Consider the following 19,534-nt stretch of genomic DNA (forward strand, 5'->3'; position numbering starts at 1 on the left):
GAAGTTTACCTGGGTCTGGCCTAAAAAAGCCACAGCTTTTTTTATTTGGTGGTTCTAGCACTTTGCAAGACCACTCAAATGAAACTTCTGCCAGATAGTGTCCCTAAGGATACCCATAAGGATAAAGAATTCCAACTGGATCTCATTGTGCTCTGAGTAGACTGAGATGATCCACTGCTCATAGCAATAGCACAGGCATTTCAGCTGAAGCATCAGAAGATCAGGGCACAGAACTGCTAACAAGTGAGGACAAGCCTGAGCTCTCTGTAGAAGACATCCTCTGATTCTGTTCTTTTGTGCGTAACAGGCACGGTCAGACCCTGCATTTCAAAACATCTTTGTGTAACTAATGTTCACAAGCTCTCTCCCCACATAAAAACACATTCCCATGACTTGTGTAACATCCAGTCTCCCACCAGCCCCCCAGGAAGTGCAGCTGCAAGAACACATCCCCTTGTGGAAGCAGGGGTTTCCCTGGTCCCACACACTTCCCGCTGGACACTTAGGATTCGTGAGTATCCACCCCTCTTCCAGCAGCATGTGAGGCACAGGTGAAAGCACAGGCTCACGCTGTCACACTGCAGAGCTGTGGGTCTGTGCCTGCTGCACCCCTCAGTGCCATGAGCGAGGTCACCCAGAGCACTCAGCTGCCAGGGAGCTTCTTACAGACAGAGGTGGCCAAGTTGCAGAGCACCTTGAGCTCAATGGCCACTTCCTTCCCATTTCTCTTTCCTCTCTCTCTTACAATGTTCCTGCTTCATCTAAATTTTGTTTTCACACTGTTTTTTGTGTGGCTCAGAAGCCTTTCCCCAAAGCCCTGGTTATTGTTAGGCTTGTGGTCATGTTCTTCTTTAACAGCAGTGGTTTGGGACAAATGCCCCTCAAATAGTTGCAGCTATGGAATTCACACAGCTGTTTGCATTCATACTCCTGCTTTTTCACTTGCTGCTGTCCAGGCCATCTGACCAACATGAAGTGGGTTGGGTAAGGCTGGAGAGCAGCAAATACAATGATCAGCAAGTGTGCTTGTGTTCAGAAATGAACTTGGTGGACGATGTTCTCTCTTTGTCAGTGTTTGATGGCAGTTTCTCCATCATGCTGAATCCCCTGAGCAGTCCTGCTTCCCAGTTTTCATGAATTCCAAATGATTTGGAGGTAAAGATTTATATGCAACAATAAGGGCAAGCAGCCTGGAAGAAAGCAAAGGCAGAAAGCAGGGGAGCAGTGCTGGCAGTAGAGACAATGCAGGAAGAGAGAATTAATGCCAGAGAAAGTTGTACCCACTGTGCCTGGTGTCTTTGCCCTCTCACAACCTGAAAACCACAGCCCTGAGCCCCAGCAGTGTGTGAGGGCAGCTCACAGAGGCAGCTGTCAGGCTCTGCAACTTGTGCTGCAGTTTCTGAGCTTCGTTTTCAACATTAAAGATGAATTTGATCCAGGAGGATACTGGAGGATCCTTATCATGAAGCTTCCTGAGAGAGGTTAAGTTGCTCTCCTGGCAGATGTGAAATCTGAAAAGCCACACTACATCTCAGAAGGCTAATATCTGTTTATTATAACAGCATGCTGTCTGTTGTACCTTTTACAAAGTTTACATTTTATTCATTAGTTAAAATAAATTAACATAGCATTCATTGGTGTAAAACCATCCCCACCTCTGCTTTTCACAACTCTTTTCTAAAAATACTTTTCCCTGCTGCAAGTTTCTTCTGCTTATCTCCTTCTCCTTTTTCTCTTCCTGGTCTCCAGGCCGACGGCCTTGATAAGATTCCTTTCAGATATAACCATTACTCATTAACCCTCTCTGAATCACACACTAGCTGTGAGCCCTCTCCACAAGGTTATGGAGGTCCCAAGGATGAGGGTGGTCTTTGCTGGCTCTCACTCTCTGCAATGATGCTGAACTGTTGGGGATGTAGAGGTTGGGTGCCAACTTGTCTGCAGTAATTCTGAGATGTTGGGATTCAGGATCATGTGAGAAAGCAGCAGGGCAAATGCCAGGATCACAACCAGAGACTTCAAGAGGGCACTTGACAATTTGAACATTTGTTTGCAAGACTCCCTTGAGAAGACTCCCACTTTGATGATGTGTTTCTGCATTGCTCACTACCCTGTGGGAGCCTGTGTCCTCGCTTTGCAAACATCTGTTCAGCCAATATGTGGGAGCAATAACTTAGAGAGCCTCTCCAGCCCATTGTGCAGCATCTCCAGTGTCACCTGGGCAGCAATTGCAGGACACAGAGTGAACATGCCCAAGATAGAGAGGGAATACGGCCTTTTTTCTGGAGAGTCCCCAAAGGCATGGGAACAACGCTGCATTGCTGTCTGCAGGTTGTTCCTCAGGCAGCTGACCATATCACTGACCGTGTGTGCTAATAACCAACAGGAAACAGCCAATCTCATTGCAAAGCCAGTCTTTGCCAGGCAGGAGTAACTGAGAGAAGGTTCCTAGGCCTTGACAAAGCAAATGGAGCATCTTTGGGATGGACCTCGTTCATATGAAGAGAAGCTGAGTTAGAACTGTTCAGACCAGAGAAGGAAGGAATGGTACCCACTGCCTGCCCATCTGTCTTCCACACAATATTCCCTCTCAGCAGACTGGGGATGCAGGCTGCAGCATTCACACCCATTTCCCACTGTGTATAACAGCTGGCCTCCCCTTGTCCTCAGGATGAGGTTTCCTCCATCAGGAATTTTATGCTTCCGCTTCAGATATTTGGAGACAATGGTTCTCATTGCTGTGGGAGATTGTTCCAGCCCTGCCATCCTTCTGCCTTCTGGAGAATTACAATACACAGGCTCCATGTTTCACATTAGTCATCTCCCCAGGGCTCCAGAAGTGGAGATGTGTTACCCTCTAACACAGCCTTGTCAAGTCTTGCAGGGCATGATGAGCTCCAGGACATGGGGTCTCAGGGCTCAGAGGGACATGGAGACCGACTCTTCCAGATCCTGATTCATCTCAAACTCTCAGGAAGAATCACACTTTTTCTCCTCCTGCTCTGTTCCCACAGGCATCAGTCCCACATGGAATCCTGCCTTCTTCCTACAGCCAAAGTGAGGGGGCCGTGTCCAGACCAGCCAGCGGCTGCTGCTCACCACAGGCTGATCCCAGGAGTGGACAGCCAGCAGAGGGACCTGCTGGTCAGCTCTGTCCTTCAGGGGCTGAGCACCTTCAGCTGGCTCCACCACAGCAGGCCTAACCCTCCTGTGCTGGGATGGCTCTTGGCTGGAGGAGGGGAGACAGGAAATCTGCTCCTTGTCCTGCTTGTGTGCTAAGAGTCATTGCAGAGGGGAGGCCTCAAGGGGAGTCCTGCATGGCAAAAGCCAGAAAGGCATGGGAATGGTGTTAAAGACACCAGACAAGGCAGGCCTTTTGAGCCAGGGTCATGCTCAGCAGCCCGGGCTGGTGTTGGGAGAAGCTGTGCACTGCAGAGCCTGGTTTCTAGGTCAGGATGGAGAGGTCCAACACTTGCAGGGAAAGGAGGATGTGCTGTCACTGATTCTCATTCTTGAAATGACAGCCTGGTAGGCCTGGCAGGAGCTGAGTCCATGAGGGCTCATCTCCTGCAAGTTTCAGGAACAGTCTCAGCCCAGGACTCCTGTGCAGGAAGAAGTCTCAAGGAAGATGGAGAGCCGTTCTATGAAGTGAGAGGACACAGCTGGATCACCGAGGTGGAGCACCTCTGTGTTTCTTGTGTTTCTTTTGCTCCCTATCCTGCTTTTCAGGCTGTGTTCAGATGGAGGCAAAACATGGACTATTTCATTCCACTAATGCAAAGACAGCCCCCTGCGGGGAGGAAAAGTTAACAAGTCAAAGAGCAGAAACTGCCATGAAAACTTGAGAAGGGACAAGCCAAGAGGCCAAGAGATAAGCTGGGAGGACAGTCATCCGGGGACTAGAGAAATGATCTCAAAACCAGAGAAGATTACATGCTTGGAAGGCAGATGCATGCGAACGCACAGTGAAGTGTCTTGGTTTGAAAGACAGGTATGGTCTAAGGAAAGGCAAGAGCCCCTTTCCTGAGATGCGGAATGCAACCCCCTCCCTTTTAATTATTTTAGGTCCAAATCAGAAGCCTTCAAGCAGGAGGTGTGGGGATAAGGGTAACAGTTCTTTACTGATATCTAACAAGGCAGAAAAAACAATAGCTATAAAAATTGGCAAGAGAACAGAACAGTCTAGCTCCGCTCCAGTCCCTTTTGGCCGCAGGCCATCTCCCTGCGCTCAGTTACTGGTGCTGTGGGGGCAGGGCAGGTCCCGCGCAGTTGAAGAGGGCTGGGTGATGGCGGCGGAGGCCCAGGGGTGAGAGGGGATGGGGAAAGTGACTCCCCCTCACAGTGTCGGTCGTGGTGCTCAGCAGAGTGTCCGGAGATAGTAGGGTGAGATGGGAGAGCAGCAGAGCGATGTCCAACGGCAGGGATCGTGGATCTCAGTGCTGGGATGGCAGGGGAAGATGCCAGAGCGGAGCCCGGGCTGTCCTCCCACTCCACGAGCCAAGCGAGAGAGAGTCCCCCACTCCAGACCCCCCGTTCCACCTTTCCTTTTCCAGGTTCCCCCCCCTCCCCCTCCACCCACCCCCCTGCGAGAGAACATTATCTGTCGCTTTAAGGTGTAGCCACAATTACTTAGCATAACAATGGGAGGAATTCCACAGAAAGAAAAGGGAAGCATTCAACCCCCAATAAGAAGAAAGGCACGATGAAAATAAACTCCAAGGGAAGTGGTTAAAATACTCCTTTGCAGGGACTACTTGACCCCCATAAAACTCCCTAAAAAAGAAGACTTGTCCAGCAGTAGGTCTCCAGGGGAGGCATATTGAATCTTGGTCTAGACATGTGACAGAAGGGAGGAAGAGAAAGAAATTGTGCAGTTGTGCTGACAGCCAGAGCACTGGGCTTTAGCAGAGGCAACAGGGAATGGGAGGAAGGTGAGGCAAAGAGAGAGAAATGGTGTAAAGAAATAGGTGAAGTAGAAGCTGTAAGGAAAGGTGAGGCCTGGAACTGGGGAAAAAAAACAGTGGAAGAGGGGAGAAGCACCTCAGGCCCAAAGAGGCTGGGGAGAGAACAGTGGTCGTGTTCCCACTGCAGGAGACATCAAGGGACATTAACACAAGTGGCATCAGAGAAGGAGTTAGTTCTGCATGAGATACACATCTGCACTGTGAACCTGGAGCGGACCAGGACAGCAGGAAGAGAAGGGAGGACATTGGCAGCACTGCAATTCTCCAGTTCCCTGACACCAGCAATACAACTGCTTTCTCACAGCTGCCTGTGACACTTCTTCACATCTGCTTGTATTATTGACTTCATCCTGTGGAAGTAAGTCAAATCTTTACAAGTGTTATTACTACAGCAGTGGAAAGAGCATAGAGAGGGACTTCTTGCACAAGAATGTGGTGATAGGACAAGTGGGAATGGCTTTAAAGTGACAGAGGGCAGATTTGGATTAAATATTAGGAAGGAATACATTACTGTGAGATGGTGAGGCACTGGAACCAGCTGCCCGTAGGAGCTGTGGATGTCCCATCCCTGAAATGTTCAAGGCCTGGCTGGATGGGGATATGAGTAACCTGGTCTAGTGGAGGGAGTCTTTGCCCATGACCTAGGGGGCTTGAAACTAGACTATCCTTACAAGTCCCTTCCAACCCAAACCACTGCATGATTTGCAGATTATACCCAATAGCTGAGAGATGGAAAAGGAGAGATATGCACAGAGAGCATGAAGCCTTTTTTCATTGGTGTGATATTGTACTTCCTCTTCTCTAAGTTTTCAGAATTTTTTCAACAAAATTAGTACAGCTAGAGGACATACTGTGTGTGACACAATCAAAAACAAACACCTCTGCTCAAGGAGACCAAGGACCTTGAATCTCTAGATATCTGTTTTCCATTCCTGTGTCTTCCTCATGGAGAAGCCCGTCTCCTTTCAGCCAGAGGCATCTGAACCCTCTCAGAGAGAAGAGGACACAGGAACACACGACCTGCTTTGATGAGTCTGAGACTTTCTGTGTTCCCTGAGCCACCCCATGCACTGGGGATGTTGGACAAAGCTCATTTTACTCCCACACATACATGGTCCCCTCCCACACAGTGAAGATGTATCAGGGCTCCCCACCCCTCCCAGAATATCCAGTGCTGTTCCCAGCTCGCAGCTCAGCTCCCAGCTTTTCTCAGGACTGGGGTATTTCCATCACACAATTACTGCTGCAGCTTCACAAATTCGATGAAGCTCTAGAATCGATGCAATGTCATTCCAGTTATTGAGATGTTGTGTAGGCACATGTAATACAGTGCAATTTTCTCCCTTGTTATAATTTGGTTCTCCTTTTCTCCAGAACCTGGGACAGAGACAGGCTGGTTACACCCCAGTGCCCACTGTAAAGCACTGCAGAGAAAGAGCACAGTGGGATGCAAGACTTGAAGGGAAGAGACAGAAATTCCCAGTGCTGATTTGTGGACAGAAGCAGTGCCCTTGCTCCTGCTCCATATCCCACTGGCAGCAGTGTCACATGGAAACCTGCCTCCTTCCCACAGCCTTCCAGCACAACAGGGCCCCGCTCCATCCTGCTGGGGGGAACTGATCACCACCACTCATGCCATGCACCTCACACCCAGCAGAGTCCTGTGTCAGCCTCCAGGGCAAGACATAGCAAGGACAGTCCTGGTGCTGTCTCCCTGTGCCCCATCTCTTTCCCTGCATTTCAGCACAGGCCTTTTTGTGCATACAAGTGCAGTGAATGGAGGTCAGGCTAGGCTGCTCATCAGGCTTCTGAAGGGCTCTTGCTGCCAGCAAGGTGAAGTTTTTTCTATGCCTCCAGCATTGACTTCCATGTCATAGGAAGTTAATTCATAACCAATATCCAGCACAGATGGGCCATGTGACCCTGGTGTCCTACACAGCCCAGGCCTGCTGTATCTTTGATCTCTCCCAAGGAAGTGTGGTGACAACCTCCTCTCATGCACCAGCAGACCCCTCACATCTGTCCTACTTTATTCCCCTACCAGGATTCACTCCAAACACTCTTCATCCAGAGATACTCACGCTGCTGTCACATCAAATGGAGTCCCGTCCACCCACTGCCACTGACCCTCCTTCTCCTCAAACAGACCAATGTAGAAATTCTCTCTTTCTGGAGGTTGTTTTATCTGCTCAGAGAGGAACTCCTGGAAATCAGAAAGAGAGTGCAATGTCCATGAGGTGCAGGATTGAGCACAGGGAGGCATCAGGATTCCCTGTGGGATGGGGCTGGTGGCAGAGGGGCACTGGTGCTGCAGAGGTGCAGACAGGACATTCTCCCTCCCCTGCAGGACAAGGAGGGGCTCTGAGTCCCCTCCAGGGCCCAGCACTGTGTCTCTGCCTGCTGGGTCCCTCTCTCGGCCCTCTGCATGTACCTGCTCTGCCTTGCTGTTGATCACCACCAGGTGGGAGCCCATCCCAGTGCAGTTCTGCTCACTCTCAGCCCAGTTCATCGTATCAAGGGACAGGAAATAGCAGCTTCTTTGAAACCTTCTCCAGCCCTCTGGGCAGCACGTCCAGCCTCGTTCTGTGCAGGGAGAGGACAGAGAGATGAAGGCTACTAACAAGAGATGGTGATTGCCAAAATCCCAGTTTTCCAGGGACAGTCCTCATGTTCTCTTTAGGGACTTTTCCTGACAGAAAGTGCTTGAAAAAACAGGGATAGTACAGACCTTTTTTCTCATTGCTTTAGGGTATGACCAGTGAGCTTTGTGTGCTCAAAGCCATGGTAATCCTTGTAAGGGGGTCTCTTGTCTTGCAAAGGTCTTTTGGTGATATGGTTTGAGTTGTTCTGGCACAGCCTCCTTGAGGCCTTTAGCCCCAGGGAAGAGGGGACATTGCCAGTACTGACCTGTGCCTTGTGGCACTGCTGAGTCACACTTCCACTCCGAGAACTGCTGCTGCAGGGCTCTGGGCTGGTCAGTGCTGTGCCAGAAGAGAACCACTGCAAAGGAGAGGAAAGGCAGCAGGATTACCCCTTCCTGCCAGCTCCTCACACAGCATCTCTGGCCCCTTGACTCTCCTTCCACCATTTCCCCACCAAGCATTGTCCCATCTGCCACCTCTCCTGGCCCAAACCAGAGGCACAGCTGCCATCCCAGCCAGACAGAGATCGTCTTCCAAGTCAGACAGCAGAAGGACCCCTGGAAGCACATCCCACTGAGGACATGCCACACACATGGCAGGATTGATCCCACCCAACCACAGCCACTCTGCCATGCACATACCTACAGCCCAGCTGCCAGCCTACAAAGCATTCTCTCACTGTCACACTTTGTCTCTTCCTAAACTACACATCAACAGGCATTGGGAGGAGTCTCCCATCAGCTGGGCCTGTTCCACCAGCAGCACACAGTCCAGGTGCAGGGAATCACATCCAGCTGGAGCTGCTGCAACCAGGGGGGAGCACGAAGTCCTAGGAGGTACCAGCTCCGTTTTGTGGGGAATAATGCACTGCTGGTGACAGGCCACAGCCACAGTCCCAAGGACTTACAAGGACCTCAGACCCTCAGGAGTATGGATTAGGAGCTAATCCTAATTATCCTAATTGTGGTTAACAATCCAGATGCTTATTTTCATCAATCATCTAATTTAGAATTATTTTAACTTATGAGCAGAAGAATCCTAGTGGCTTCATTGCCTGATGAGTGCATTGCTGCAATGGAAGAAGGCTGAGAGGAGATGGGCAAGGGCAATATCTGACAGGCCACCCCCATTGCCAATAAAGGGGAACTTATCCCTAGACAATGATAAAGGATGAGAAGAGAGATGATTTTGATTCAATTCAGCTGAGGGATTTGACCTGCTGTGGAACTGCTCATTCCTGTGGGGATCCAAAAGGGTCAGTGTCTTCCTCACTTAGCCATGAAAGCTCTGTTTGCTCAGAGACTCTGTTATTGCCTTAGGCTTCCTGAGGAGGCAAGACTGGAAATCATTGGCTCACAGTTCTCTGGAAACTCTTCCATCAGACAAGTGTTGTCCAAGGTCTCAGCTCATGCAGACTGAGAGACTTAGAGCAAACTGCTCTGACAGCCTTGCTGCCACCACAGGCATTTCTTCCACAGCCAGTTTATCCAAGAGACCTGCCTTATGTCCAGAGATTCAAACGATGGATTAAAAGCTACAGATATGTTCTGACAAAGATTGAGGCTGCATGAGAAGGAATTTCTGACCTGTGCATTGGTGAAGGGCATTTGCCTGTTGGCAGAGGGAATAGAATATGAGTTTTCCACCTGAGCAAAGGCAGCCACCTGAGCCCTTTATCCCAAGGGAATTAAGACACCCTGGAACCCACCAAGGTAGAGGGTCACAAAGGCAGCTTTGATTGCAAGGGCAAAAATAAGGAAGGTCCAGATGTTCAGGCAGGAGCAGCTTCTCTCTTCTGCTGGGGCTGAAAAACACAAAACAAGAGTGAACATGTGCCTGCCCAGAGTTGGGGGCAGAATTGTTGCATTTCCTAGATGCATTGTAAATGGTACATTCTGTGACCCCTTCTATGCCCTGTAGCTTGGTCACTCTCCCCTCCTGGCCACACAGGGCTGGCTGGGATCCAATTTCTCCCCGCCCCCCTTTTCAGACCCTAGAAAAAATCTGTGCCCCCTGACGTCTGTCTCTTTTTTCTCTTGCTCCCTCTTTTCCTCTCTACCCACGAGAAATAACCCCTATAACTTCATCAGGGAAGAGAGCCTCTTTTGTTATCTTATTTACATCCATGAGCCAAGGGCCCCGGGAGCCATCACCCTAACACCTGAGCTAGACCGGAGGAAAAGGTGAAGAACCCCATTTTTAGGGCCGAGAAAAAGCCTCAGTTGGCGCCCCACGTGGATGGTCTCTACAGAGCACCCCACGTCCGGCTGTGACTCTTATTTTAGGGATTCAAGAAGTCTTGGAGCTGATCAACTAGCTTAAATTTATTTTAGCTGTATTTTGTGCAGTTCGAAGACTTTTAAACACGAACCAGGAGCCTGTCAGAAGCCCAGGGAGGTCGGTTCTGGACGTAGACCCACTACAGTTACACAGAAGCCTCTGCCTGCAAGAAAAAAAGGTGCGTGGAAGCCTCCTTTCGCGGCGGGTGGGTTCCCGGAGCTCCACGGGGGAGTCTCACCGGTGGCATTTGGCCGGCCCGGCTGTGCTCTCGGGGAGAGCGGCGGCACGGGAGTGTGCGCGGCGTGCGCGGCTCGGTGTGCCGGCAGCCATGTGGTGCGGCTCCCGGGCTGGGGGGGGCTGGATGCGGCCACCCCAGGTGCAGAAAACGGCAGGCAGGCAGCTTTGATCGGTTTCAAAGCGGTGGCACGGAGGGTTTTTTGGGGTTTTTTGCAGGTTTTGCGGGTTTTTGCGGCGGGGCCAGTCCCTACAGCAGCGCGGGTGCCACGTGGGTTTTACCACCAGAAACGACAAAACTAACATCCGCTCCGCAGCCAGTAAAGCCCGAAAACCGTGGTGTACCTGGCACGTTTTAACAACTAACCCCTTTCCTGTGTTTTTAACTGTAGTGGGGTAGATATAGTGGCAAATTGTTAAACATCATGGGCTTACAGCAATCTGCCTTACAAAAGAGTATAAGAAACCAACTCAGGGAAATATTAAGTTCAGGAAATGTTTTAATATCTAAGAAAAAATTAGCCCGTTTTGCAAGCTGGCTGTCTGTTGAAAAATCAAACCTTGAATTGCAAGATATAAATTCGACTTAATTTTGGGATGAAATAGGTAATTTATTCACTTTAAAAGTGGAAAATGGAGATAAAACAGCTTCTGTATTCCTCCTGATATTCTTACAAATTCGGAAACTTTTAATTCAGACAGAAAACAACAGACAGCAGCAGCAAAGCGGTTCAGACTCACCTTCCCTTTCCCCAAAACCCTATAACCCGGACCTGGAGGGGACCCATGGGTCTCCCTGGAAGACGCAGGGCACCCAGCACGGCTGTGGCTGCTCTGAGTCCCTGGGTCCTCCCCGGTATCCCAGTTCTGATAATTTTTCGAAAATTGTCAGCACTCCTTCCTTGTACCCTTCCTCTCTGGGCCACGGCCACGTGGCTACGCCTGAAGGGGTCGGGGTCAAGGTCCCAGATAGCTCTGGCCATGTGGTACAGCGAGTGGGGGGGTCCCATATGTTGGCAGCCACGTGTTTCTTCCTTCATCCTGCAACCCCCTTCACCCCCTGGTCCCTGCCCCTAAGCCTGTCCCCTCCCATAACCCATCCCTGACCTCGGCTCCACTGCCCCCTCCCCCCTCCAAGACCCTGGCCTGCATGACGGCACCCTGCAACCCCGCCCACATGTGTTGCAACCCTGAATCCCACCACCCCTCCCCTGCTCTGGTTTCACATTCCTTCCCTCCAAGCTGCTGCAGGGTGGGGGAGGGCAGTGGAGCCCCTGCTGGGTTCAGTGCCAGTGGGGGTGGGGGTGGGGAGGGATCAGCTCACAGCCCCTGGGGAACAGATAGTGTCCCCGTGGTGGGGGAGGGTGGGCGGCCCCCCGGACCGGGTCGGGGGGGGATGCCCAGCCCTGAAAGTCAACACCAGAAAAAAGAGTATGTACCATCAGTTACTCCTGTAGTTTATCTTGGTAAAAGAAATGGTAGAAGAAGTTATCAACCTTTGTCCTATCAAGATAAAAAAGAAATTTGTAAAGTACAAAGAGAATTTGGTAGAAATAGTGAAATCTTTAAAGGCATGATGAGAGCCACCTCTAACTCAAACAAACTGGTTCCATATGATATCAAAGAGCTTTTCCGATATCTGTTAACTCCTTCAGAATATGATCTATGGGAAAGCCTGTGGAAAAGATCTTTGAAAGCGCTTTTACAAGAGCTTTTACAAAGCTCAGATGATGCAAAAGATGCTGATAATAATGACATAACATATGAACACCTATGTGGGGAAAAGGATTGGCATTGCCCCGAAAGCCAAACCAGAGTACTATCCAAGTCTGTCCTGGATAAAATATGCAATGTTGCAGAAAAGGCTTTTAATCAATTACCAACAGTAGATGCTAAAGGCAGTTATGTTAACATTAAACAGTTTGCTTCTGAGAATTTCTTACAGTTTGTGGACCGCCTTCATGCGCAAGTGGAAAGACAGGTGTCTGATCCAGTGGTACAAGCTGAATTAATTAAAGAGATGGCTCAGAGGAATGCTAATGAATCCTGCCGTAGGGTTATTCTTGGCCTTCCCCTTGAGCCAGCACCTAGCTTAGCACAGATGATAGAAATCTGCACCAGGAAAGCAGAACTGCTCAGTGGACACAGGAGAAATCCAGGACTGGCATGCCCAAAGACCATGGCAGCTGTAACACCAGAAGCCAAGAAGCAACCAATGTCACCAGAGCAGCTGCAGCACATCATCTGCTTCCAGTGCAAGCAGCCAGGACACTTCGCCAGGGACTGTCCACACAACCAGAAACAGAAGAAGACCAACAAACAAAAAAAACTAGCTTTACAGCGCGTACCTGCCATTAACACAATGGCGCACTCGGCTATAAATACTGCGGGCTCCACACTCGCAAAAGACTCTCTCTTAATAAACAAAAAGGGGGAGGATGGGATAGAGGGTGTGGGGATGTATGGCAATGAAAATATTAAATGTTCAATTAACAAGGTTTGGAAGCCACTAGGCTGTTTTAGACTCATGACTACCAAAGGTTTTCATTTCAGGTCACCTGATTGGACAGTGATAACAGTGGACTTACCTAACAGTACACAGGACATGACGTTAAACCACATGAAACTGGACAGTGAGTACTTTGTTGTTGGGGACACAGCACACACACCCCTAGAGATTGAGGTAGCTCTCATGACCATCAAGGGAAGCATAACCAGCCGCATTCTCCTGGCACAATGTCCTCTACCACCACATTACCTGGTTGAGGAACAAATCCTCACCCAGGCCATTCCTGTTCCAGCAGAGGTCCCAGTAGATGGAAAATCACCTGAAGTCTACTGGGCAGAAGTGGTGGGTGAGGACAAACCTTCTCTGGCATGCAACCTAACCCGTGGATCAGATCACCTCCATGTGGAGGGGGTACTGGACACAGGTGCTGATGTGACTATCATACCCGAAAGGATGTGGCCGTCACATTGGGAACTTCAGCCTGTGGCAGGCAGAATCCAAGGTGTAGGAGGAGTAAAATTGGCAAAAATATCAAAAAGCATCGTGCAAATTGAGGGGCCGGATGGAAAACTGGCTAGCATCCGTCCATTTGTTACAGACTATAAATGCCCTCTATGGGGGAGAGGCACCATGTCCCAGTGGGGGGTAAAATTGATTATTCCTAAGACTCCTTGGAATTTTTGGAGGCGGCCACTGTAGAGCGCCCTACCCAAAAACTGAAATGGCTAGATGATACTCCAAAGTGGGTAGCACAGTGGCTGATAAGTAAGGAGAAGCTCAGGGTGCATGAGGAGCTTGTGGAGGAACAATTGACTAAAGGCCACATAGAGGAGACCACAAGTGCCTGGAATTTCCCGTTTTTTGTGATAAAGAAGCCGGGGAAGGACAAGTGGAGGCTGCTCCACGACCTCCAGGGAATAAACAAAGTAATTGAGGAACATGGGGTCTCTCCAACCTGGGATGCCTTCTCCAATGCTTCCCAGAGATTGGCAATTGGCTGTTCTAGACATCAAGGACTGTTTCTTCTACATTCCCCTACACCCAGAGGATGCCCCATGGTTCACTTTCTCAGTTCCTACCATCAATCGAGAAGCCCCAGTGAAGTTCTACCACTGGAAAGTTTTGCCCCAGGGATTAAAATGTAGTCCCTCCATCTGCCAGTGGCATGTGGCCTCATTGCTGTCCCAGGTGCGTGCCCAGAGAGGGGAGGCCATCATCCTGCATTACATGGATGATGTGCTTGTGTGTGCCCCCGATGACTCTCTACTCCAAGACACACTTGACCTAGTGGTTAAAGTTTTAACCTCTGCTGGATTTGAATTGCAGGAGGACAAAGTCCAAAGGATGCCACCTTGGAAGTACCTGGGCTTGGAAATTACTGCACGGACCATTTTCTGCAGAAATTGGAAATTAATTGTAATCCAAAAACCTTAGCAGATCTCCATTCCCTGTGTGGGTCATTGAATTGGGTTAGGCCCTGGCTAGGCCTCATTAATGAGGACCTAGAACCTCTCTTCAATTTATGAAGGGGAAGAGAGAGCTGCTTTCTCCCAGGGTACTGACCCCAGAGGCAAAGACTGCAATCAAAAAGGTACAAAAGCCTTTAGGAGAGAGGCAAGCTCACCGTTACCAGCCCGAGCTGCCCTTCAAATTCATTGTCCTAGGAAAACTGCCACACTTACACGGATTAATATTCCAATGGATCGAGGGGCAGAAAGAGTCACTCTCAATCATAGAGTGGGTCTTCCTCTCCCACCAAAGATCCAAAACTATCACTAAGCCACAAGAGTTAATAGCTCAGCTGATTCGGAAGGCAAGGATGAGACTGTATGAACAGGCTGGTTGTGACTTCACATGTATTCACCTCCCTGTTAAACTGTCTGAGGAGGGAAGGAACTCTCCTGAGAGATTGACTAAAGAGATGTTTGAGCACTTGCTCCAGAGCAATGCCAGTCTCCAATTAGCCCAGGACAGCTACAGAGGACAAATATCAGTCCATGCCCCGTCTCACAAGCTGTTTAATGATGTTAATGTTTAATGATTCCTCATGAGAAGAGGAGTCAGAGACCACTCAAAGCTCTCACAGTGTTCACAGATGCATCTGGGTCTTCTCACAAGTCGGTGATGACTTGGAGAAATCCCCAGATCCAGCATAGGGAAGCTGATGTTGAGTTTGTGGAGGGATCACCCCAGATAGCTGAACTGGCAGCAGTCGTAAGAGCCTTGAGAAGTTCTCAGAGCAAATCAACTTGGTAACAGACTCAGCCTATGTAGCGGGGGTAGTGTCCAGGGCAGAGCAGGCAGCACTCAAAGACATCAAGAATGAGCAGCTTTTCAGGTTGCTTTCCAAACTAATTTATTTGATTTCTCATAGAGAACACCCGTTCTATTTGATGCATGTGAGGTCACACACAGATTTGCCAGGTGAAATTGCAGAAGGGAACCGTCAGGCAGACTCCCTTGCAACCCCAGCAGAACAAGCACGCCTCCCTGACATCTTCCAACAGGCAAAGCTGAGCCACCAGCAGTATCACCAGAATGCACCAGGTCTGATGCGTCAGTTCCAGCTAACATGGGGTCAGGCTCGAGCCATTGTGACCACCTGTCCCAACTGTCAGCTCCAGACCATGCCATCAATAGGCATGGGGTTTAAACCCCGAGGTCTTGGCAGTTGTGAGGTATGGCAGACAGACATCACACACATTCCTAGTTTTGGTCGCCTCAAATATGTGCATGTTAGCATAGACACATATTCAGGTGCAGTCTATGCCTCTGCCCACGCAGGAGAAAGGGCAGTGCACACCAAAAAACACCTAGTGCAAGCCTTTTCAGTGTTTGGGATCCCTAGAGAAATCAAAACTGATCAGGGCGCAGCATATAAGTCCAAGGAGTTCCTGAAATTCGTCCAGCAGTGGGGAGTGGAACATAAAACTGGCACCTCTCACTGCCCCACAGGCCAAGGTGTAGTTGAGCGAGCCAATCAGCCGCTCAAGCAGGTTTTGGCTAAACAGAGCAGTTCAACTGCATGGATGTCTCCACAGCAGAAGCTCTGCAAAGCCATGTTTACTATCAATTTCCTGAATTGTTCATTTGAGAACATGAGTCCACCTATAGTACGTCACTTTAACAGTGGGAAACAGTTCAAGTTATCCCAACATCCTCCAGTCTTGATTAAGGACCCAGAAACGTGGGAAATCAAAGGTCCCTATGAGCTTGTTACCTGGGGGCGTGGCTATGCGTGCGTATCCACTCCCTCAGGCCCTCGATGGATTTCCCAAAAGTGGGTGAAACCGTATGTCCCCAAACATCCTGCTCCAACTGAGGGGAACGAGGAGCAGGTGGCTGTGGCTTCAAAAAGAAGACGCCGCCAGAAAAAAGAAATCCTCCTAAAGGATGACATTCTGGCAGATAGAGACTTTTAAGAGGTTTTCTAATGTTTGTCTTTCCTTTTAGAGAAAAGCTTCCCTTCTCTCAGTCCTGTGAGGAACCCCATTCATGTTGTCTTCCTGTTAACACTGAACAGTTGAGCAGCTGCAGGAATCGTCCTTCAACGACGTCAGAACATCTGGGTGACCCTGGCACACACACTCCAAAATCGTGCTGCTATAGATTTTCTCCTGCTGCACGGACATGAGTGCCAGGAATTTGAAGGACTTTGCTGTATGGACCTGACCTCGAGAGCTCCTAACATCCATGCTACCCTAATCTGAAGATTGGTTCAACGGACTGTTCAAAGGCTGGGGACTCACAGGGTGGTGGGCAAAATCATAATTTGAATGAAACTAATATCCTTCTTTCAACTTTGTTAAACAAAAAACGGGGAGATGTTGCATTTCCTAGGTGCATTGTAAATGGTACATTCCATGACCCCTGCTATGCCCTGTAGCTTGGTCCCTCTCCCTTTCTGGCCATACAGGGCTGGCTGGGATCCAATTTCTCCCCGCCCCCCTTTTCAGACCCTAGAAAAGATCTGTGTCCCCTGACCTCTGTCTCTTTTTTCTCTTGCTCCCTCTTTTCCTCTCTACCCACGAGAAATAACCCCTGTAACTTCATCAGGGAAAAGCGCCTCTTTTGTTATCTGATTTACGTCCATGAGCCAAGGGCCCCGGGAGCCATCACCCTAACACCTGAGCTAGACCAGAGGAAGGGTGAAGAACCCCATTTGAGGGCCGAGAAAAAGCCTCACAGGATAACTCAGGTGGCTCTGTACACGGACAGCCTGCTGGTCCCTTGTTTCAAGGACAGGGGAGCTCCACAGGTGCTGGAAGCAGGTCCTGCTGTCTGTCAATAGCAGTGACTCAGAGCCACGGAATACAGTAATACAAGGGGTGCTCTGAGGCTGCTTTTCTCTTTCCCTCTTTATCCAAAGACCTGCCTGTATTCTGCCAAACCTCACTCCTCCTTTGTCCTGTCCAAACCTCCTTTCTCCTCAACACATCTTCCTTGTTGCCTTCCATTACCCCTGTCTAACACTGAATGCTCTTGCTGCATCTCCCTCCTCTTTCTCTCTCTTTAGAGCTTCTTTCTCTCACTACCTGGATTTTGGACCGTGAGCCTCTTTCTGCAATGGCACAGTTCCCCAGAGGAGTGACTGCCCAGCTCAGGCTGTGCACAGCCAGACCCACAGAAGGGATTGTTTCCACAGCGGGAAAAGGCACCTGGCAGCTTTTAAGAGAGCCCAGGCTGAGTTATGCTGTGAGACACCAGAGATGGGAGCAGGGACTTGTGCCCCATGTGATGCAGAGAGCTTTACTAGGGGAATCCCAGAAGGATAGCACCCTTCAGCCCCACTGTTTACAGACAAACCACAGAAGGGAATAGCAGGGCATGGTCTGTCTGGACTTCCACTCCCCCTGACTCCAGGAAAAAGTTCATCGTGCCAGCCTGGGCACTGCCCAGTTCCCTCATCTGTTGTCTTGCTCTTATCCTAAGCCCCATCTCCTTGGAGGAGGTCGGTCACCGTGCCATGCCCAGGATCCAGGCCAGCCCTGTCTTTCCCCAACTCCTTGGACAGGAGGACAGAAAGGAAAGAAGGTTTGGGGCTTACCTGCAGTTCCAGGACTGAGTCTCCCTTGGCCGTTCATCATCTCTCCAAGAGGATCACTCTTCTCCAAGGGTCCCTGTTACCAGTGTCACCACAAACACAGCCTTCCTCCTGCACAGGGCTCCTCCCACTCTGGTGAGGGGCCTTCAGTGGCTCTAATCTGATGTTCTGAACAAGCCATATCCTGGGTGGATCCCACAGCACATGGAGACTGAGCAACTTCCATCATTACCTTGCCAGGACATTTCACACAATACACAATGAAACAGAAACTCATTGAGGCAAAGGAAAACAAATGAAGGGGAGCATCACTGCATCTCACACAATCTCCCTTTGCACAGCCTCTGGTAGTTTCCCAGGTCATACATGGCCTTCCCTCTCTGCTGCCTGCTCTTTCCTGCTGACGGTCCATGTGTGTGAAAATACATACCCGGGCAGATAAATCTAGCATTTCCAAGCAAAGGGCTAAAAGCACTGAGCACAGCCTGCAAAAGGGAACCAAAAATGACAGGAGAGCATATGTGTGACTCAGTGTGGGCAGTGCCCATGTGTGCCCTGAGCCCAGAAATCGAGAGCACAACAGAGAACTTGCCAATACTGTTTTGCTCGAATTCCACTGGAAGACGCCATGGAGCTTTGGGCTGAGGTGTTCAATATGACCCAGCATTGTGGGGTTGGAAGCCAGAAAAGATCACTGGATATTACCAGATTCTCTCTGTATGACTGATTATGACGTTTTCCTTGGTCTGGCTAAAAATGCTGCAGCTTTTTTATTTGGTGGTTCCAGGACTTTGCAAGACCACTCAAATGAAACTCCTGCTGGACAGTGTCCCTAAGGATACCCATAAGGATAAAGAATTCCAACTGGATCTCATGGTGCTCTGAATAGACTGAGATGATCCACTGCTCATAACAATAGCACAGGCATTTCAGCTGAAGCATCAGAAGATCAGGACACAGAACTGCTTACAAGTGAGGACAAGCCTGAGCTCTCTGTAGAAGACATCCTCTGATTCTGTTCTTTTGTGCATAACAGGCTGCAGGCACAGTCAGACCCTGGATTTCAAAACATCTTTGTGTAAGTAATGTTCACAAGCTCTCTCCCCACATAAAAACACATTCCCATGACTTGTGTAACATCCAATCTCCCACCAGCCCCCCAGGAAGTGCAGCTGCAAGAACACATCCCCTTGTGGAAGCAGGGGTTTCCCTGTTCCCACACACATCTCGCTGGACACTTAGGATTCGTGAGTACCCACCCCTCTTCCAGCAGCGTGTGAGGCACAGGTGAAAGCACAGGCTCACGCTGTCACACTGCAGAGCTGTGGGTCTGTGCCTGCTGCACCCCTCAGTGCCATGAGCGAGGTCACCCAGAGCATTCAGCTGTCAGGGAGCTTCTTACAGACAGAGGTGGCCAAGTTGCAGAGCACCCTGAGCTCAATGGCCACTTCCTTCCTTCCCATTTCTCTTTCCTCTCTCTCTTACAATGTTCCTGCTTCATCTAAATTTTGTTTTCATACAGTTTCTTGTGTGCATCATAAGCCTTACCCTAATGTTATGCTTGTGGTCATGTTCTTCTTTAACAGCGGTAATTTGGGACAAAGTCCCCCCTCAAATAGTTGTAGCTATTCAATTCACACAGCTGTTTGCATTCACACTCCTACTTTATCACTTGCTGTTGTCCAGGCCATCTGACCAACAAGAAATGGGATAGGTAAGGCTCAATATGTTTCCAAATAGAAAGAATAGCAAGTGTGCTTGTGTTCAGAAACTAACTTGGTGGAGGATGTTCTCTCTTTCTCACTGGTTGATGGCAGTTTCTCCATGAGGATACCCTGAACTGTCCTGCTTCCCTGTTTTC

At 49.6% G+C, this 19,534-nt stretch overlaps 2 protein-coding genes across 3 annotated transcripts in view; one reads left to right on the forward strand and one right to left on the reverse strand.

The window, feature by feature from the left end:
• TCAF2 (TRPM8 channel associated factor 2) overlaps positions 1–5,206 on the forward strand; it is a 48,175-nt gene extending 42,969 nt beyond the window's left edge. The window contains exons 9-10 of the transcript XR_015801278.1: positions 3,015–3,991; positions 5,092–5,206. The gene's annotated coding sequence lies outside the window, so the exon portion shown is untranslated. The remainder of the gene's footprint in view (positions 1–3,014; positions 3,992–5,091) is intronic.
• Positions 5,207–5,307: 101 nt separating this feature from the next.
• LOC148224714 (C-type lectin domain family 4 member E-like) lies at positions 5,308–17,867 on the reverse strand. Of its 2 annotated transcripts, XM_088159180.1 has the most exons (6): positions 17,677–17,867; positions 9,315–9,410; positions 7,872–7,964; positions 7,396–7,547; positions 7,046–7,167; positions 5,308–6,341 (listed from the first exon to the last, which is right to left on the reverse strand). In XM_088159180.1, exons 1-6 carry the CDS (start codon positions 17,714–17,716, stop codon positions 6,194–6,196), a joined length of 651 nt encoding a protein of 216 aa, XP_088015306.1. In that variant the 5' UTR covers positions 17,717–17,867; the 3' UTR covers positions 5,308–6,193. The 2 variants fall into 2 exon arrangements, with proteins under 2 accessions (XP_088015306.1, XP_088015305.1); XM_088159179.1 differs by lacking the exon at positions 17,677–17,867 and having other exon boundaries at positions 9,315–9,845.
• Between the last annotated feature and the right edge of the window lie 1,667 nt (positions 17,868–19,534).

This window comes from Sturnus vulgaris, chromosome 2, assembly GCF_052056855.1.
Source record: "Sturnus vulgaris isolate bStuVul1 chromosome 2, bStuVul1.hap1, whole genome shotgun sequence".
Lineage (NCBI taxonomy): Eukaryota > Metazoa > Chordata > Aves > Passeriformes > Sturnidae > Sturnus > Sturnus vulgaris.